The 2391-nt window shown below is 39.8% G+C and overlaps 1 protein-coding gene across 1 annotated transcript; it reads left to right on the top strand.

The window, feature by feature from the left end:
- The first annotated feature begins 1209 nt into the window (after window positions 1-1209).
- Window positions 1210-2124, top strand: LOC131675598 (jerky protein homolog-like). Its single transcript, XM_058954631.1, has one exon. The coding sequence runs from the start codon at window positions 1210-1212 to the stop codon at window positions 2122-2124; it is 915 nt and encodes a 304-aa protein (XP_058810614.1).
- The last annotated feature ends 267 nt before the right edge of the window (window positions 2125-2391 follow it).

The raw sequence follows: 2391 nt of genomic DNA on the forward strand, positions 1-2391 counted from the left end.
TCGTTTGGTGGCGCTAATGAAAGTGGGAGAATGTATCTACAGTCGAACCTACGGCACTGCACCCTTCGGCACTGCATTGCCCGAGTCACTGCGCGCCTCTATACCCTAGAAACTACACGTTGCGCAGTACCGTCATTAGTAGCCCACTCATCGGGGGGGCCCTCTTTACCGAGCAGGTAATGTCTCTGATCAGGCGCAGATAATAAAACGATTTAAAGTTTATGACTTCGCTCTCTTCTTCTCTCTACTTCTCTTGCTTCTAGCTTCTATTAGTAAGATTTCTGTGTTCAGTCTATGTTTAATCTCGCAGTGGCAAGTTACACATTTTCGTTTGCGCTCTACGTAAACATTATATTTCGTATAATATTCAATGGAGTTTTAGTATATGTACATGTAAATCGTACATAAATATATACATATAGTTATATACACACATACATATATTTGTGTATAAATATAAATATGTACGAAATTTGAGTGTTTTAAAGTGAATATTCATTTTGAAGATGTAAGTAGCATACATATATTTTTTATTTATTCAATTTTGAAATTTCAAATACTAAATTTTTTCCTTTATTCATTATTGAGTTTATGAATACTTATTGAACTTCTTTTTTTTCTATTCTTCAGATTATTATGGCGAAGAGTTTGACTTCATCTCAAATTTCTGATGTACAACGGAAGGTGCTACTTGAAAAGAAGAAGATGGCTAACGTTGCCAAAGAGTACAATGTGTCGCCGAAAACGATCAAGCGATTTAGTTTTGATGAAAACACACCGTTGAACCAGCAATCCACAGGAGTTAGGAAGCAGCAGATTAACTTGACAGTGCAGCAGAAGAGAGATATTCTGACAAAAATTGACAAAGGAGAAAAAACGCAGGATTTAGCCGTGGAGTACAGTGTTGATCCCTCGACTATCCGGAGAATCAAGACGAGCAGATCGGCGATACTGAAGAGAGCCCAAGAATTGGATGATAGCCAGCAAGTTTTGAGCAGCAAAAGAATTCGTGTCGAAGAAAATTTGCGAGAAAAGGTTTTGTTCGAGTGGTTCAAGCAGCTGCGCGCCGCAGGAGTTCCAGTAACGGGTGATCTTCTCAAACTCAAGGCTTTGGAGGTCAATAAAATCATCGGAGGACCAAGTGACTTCAAGGCAAGCAACGGTTAGTTGGATCACTTCAAGAAAACGTACGGCATCCGTCAATTATCGATGCAAGGTGAAAAACTGTCGTCTGACACCACTGCGGCAGACGAATTCAAGATATGGCTCCAAAATTATCTTCGAGAAAATAGCTACGAAGAAGATCAAGTTTACAATGCCGATGAAACTGGTGCGCATTACAAATCATTGCCAAAGAAGACATTAGCAGCTGGCACTGAAAAACAGGTACCGGGATTTAAGGAGCTGAAAGAGCGTGTGACAGTGATGTGTTGCGCCAATGCATCGGGCACACACAAAATCACTCCTTTGGTTATCGGCAAATCAAAAAATCCGAGATGTTTTGCGAAGTTCGAGAAAGAGAAGTTGCCGGTAACATACATGAACTCCCTGTCAGCTTGGATGGATAGGAAACTATTCATGGATTGGTTCAAGGACGTTTTCATCAAGGAGGTACACGAGAAACATCCAGAAGGCCGAAAGGTTTTATTACTGCTTGACAACGCTCCGTCGCATCCGCCTGCTGCTGAGTTGAACGCAATCAATGATACAGTACAGGTGTTATTCTTGACTGCAAACGTGACAGCCCTGATTCAACCTATGGATCAGGGGGTTATTGAAAAGATGAAGAGAATGTTAAGAAAGAAGCTGCTACGAGAGCTGATTCTGCAGCAGGAAGGAGAAAGTATCATCGAGTTGGCTAAAAAGCAGACAGTTAAAGATTGCTGCTACCGCATTGCGAGCTCTTGGAACTTGGTGACTGAGCAGGACCTTCGCAATTCGTGGAATAGCATTTTCGGCCGGGCTACTTCTGAACAAAACAATCAAGTATCGAGTGAAGACGTCAATCAATTGGTTCAATTACTCCAAAGTGTTCCTGAATATGCTGACTGCACTTTTGAAGTTGCGAAAAATTGGATCGTCGAGGACTATCAAGTGAATGGATGGAAAATTTTAGATGTCTAAGAAATTTACGAAAGGTATAAATTAAAAAACCTGTGAATCTATACTTGACATTTTGTAATTATTTAATAAAATTAAATTTTTTTGTTTCAGAATTACATCGTCAAATCAAGTTGAAGCCGAAGATTTAAGCGAAGAAAATTCTATTCATGAAGATGAAGAATCAAGTGAGTCTCTTCCAAAGGAAATTTCTACTGAAGAAGCTTTTAATGGTCTGATGAAATTCAGAGCGTGGTTTGAAAGGAGATTTGAATCAACTTCGACCCATCT

This window comes from Phymastichus coffea, unplaced genomic scaffold, assembly GCF_024137745.1.
Source record: "Phymastichus coffea isolate CEN01 unplaced genomic scaffold, Cenicafe_Pcof_1.1 PCOF00026, whole genome shotgun sequence".
Classification (NCBI taxonomy): domain Eukaryota; kingdom Metazoa; phylum Arthropoda; class Insecta; order Hymenoptera; family Eulophidae; genus Phymastichus; species Phymastichus coffea.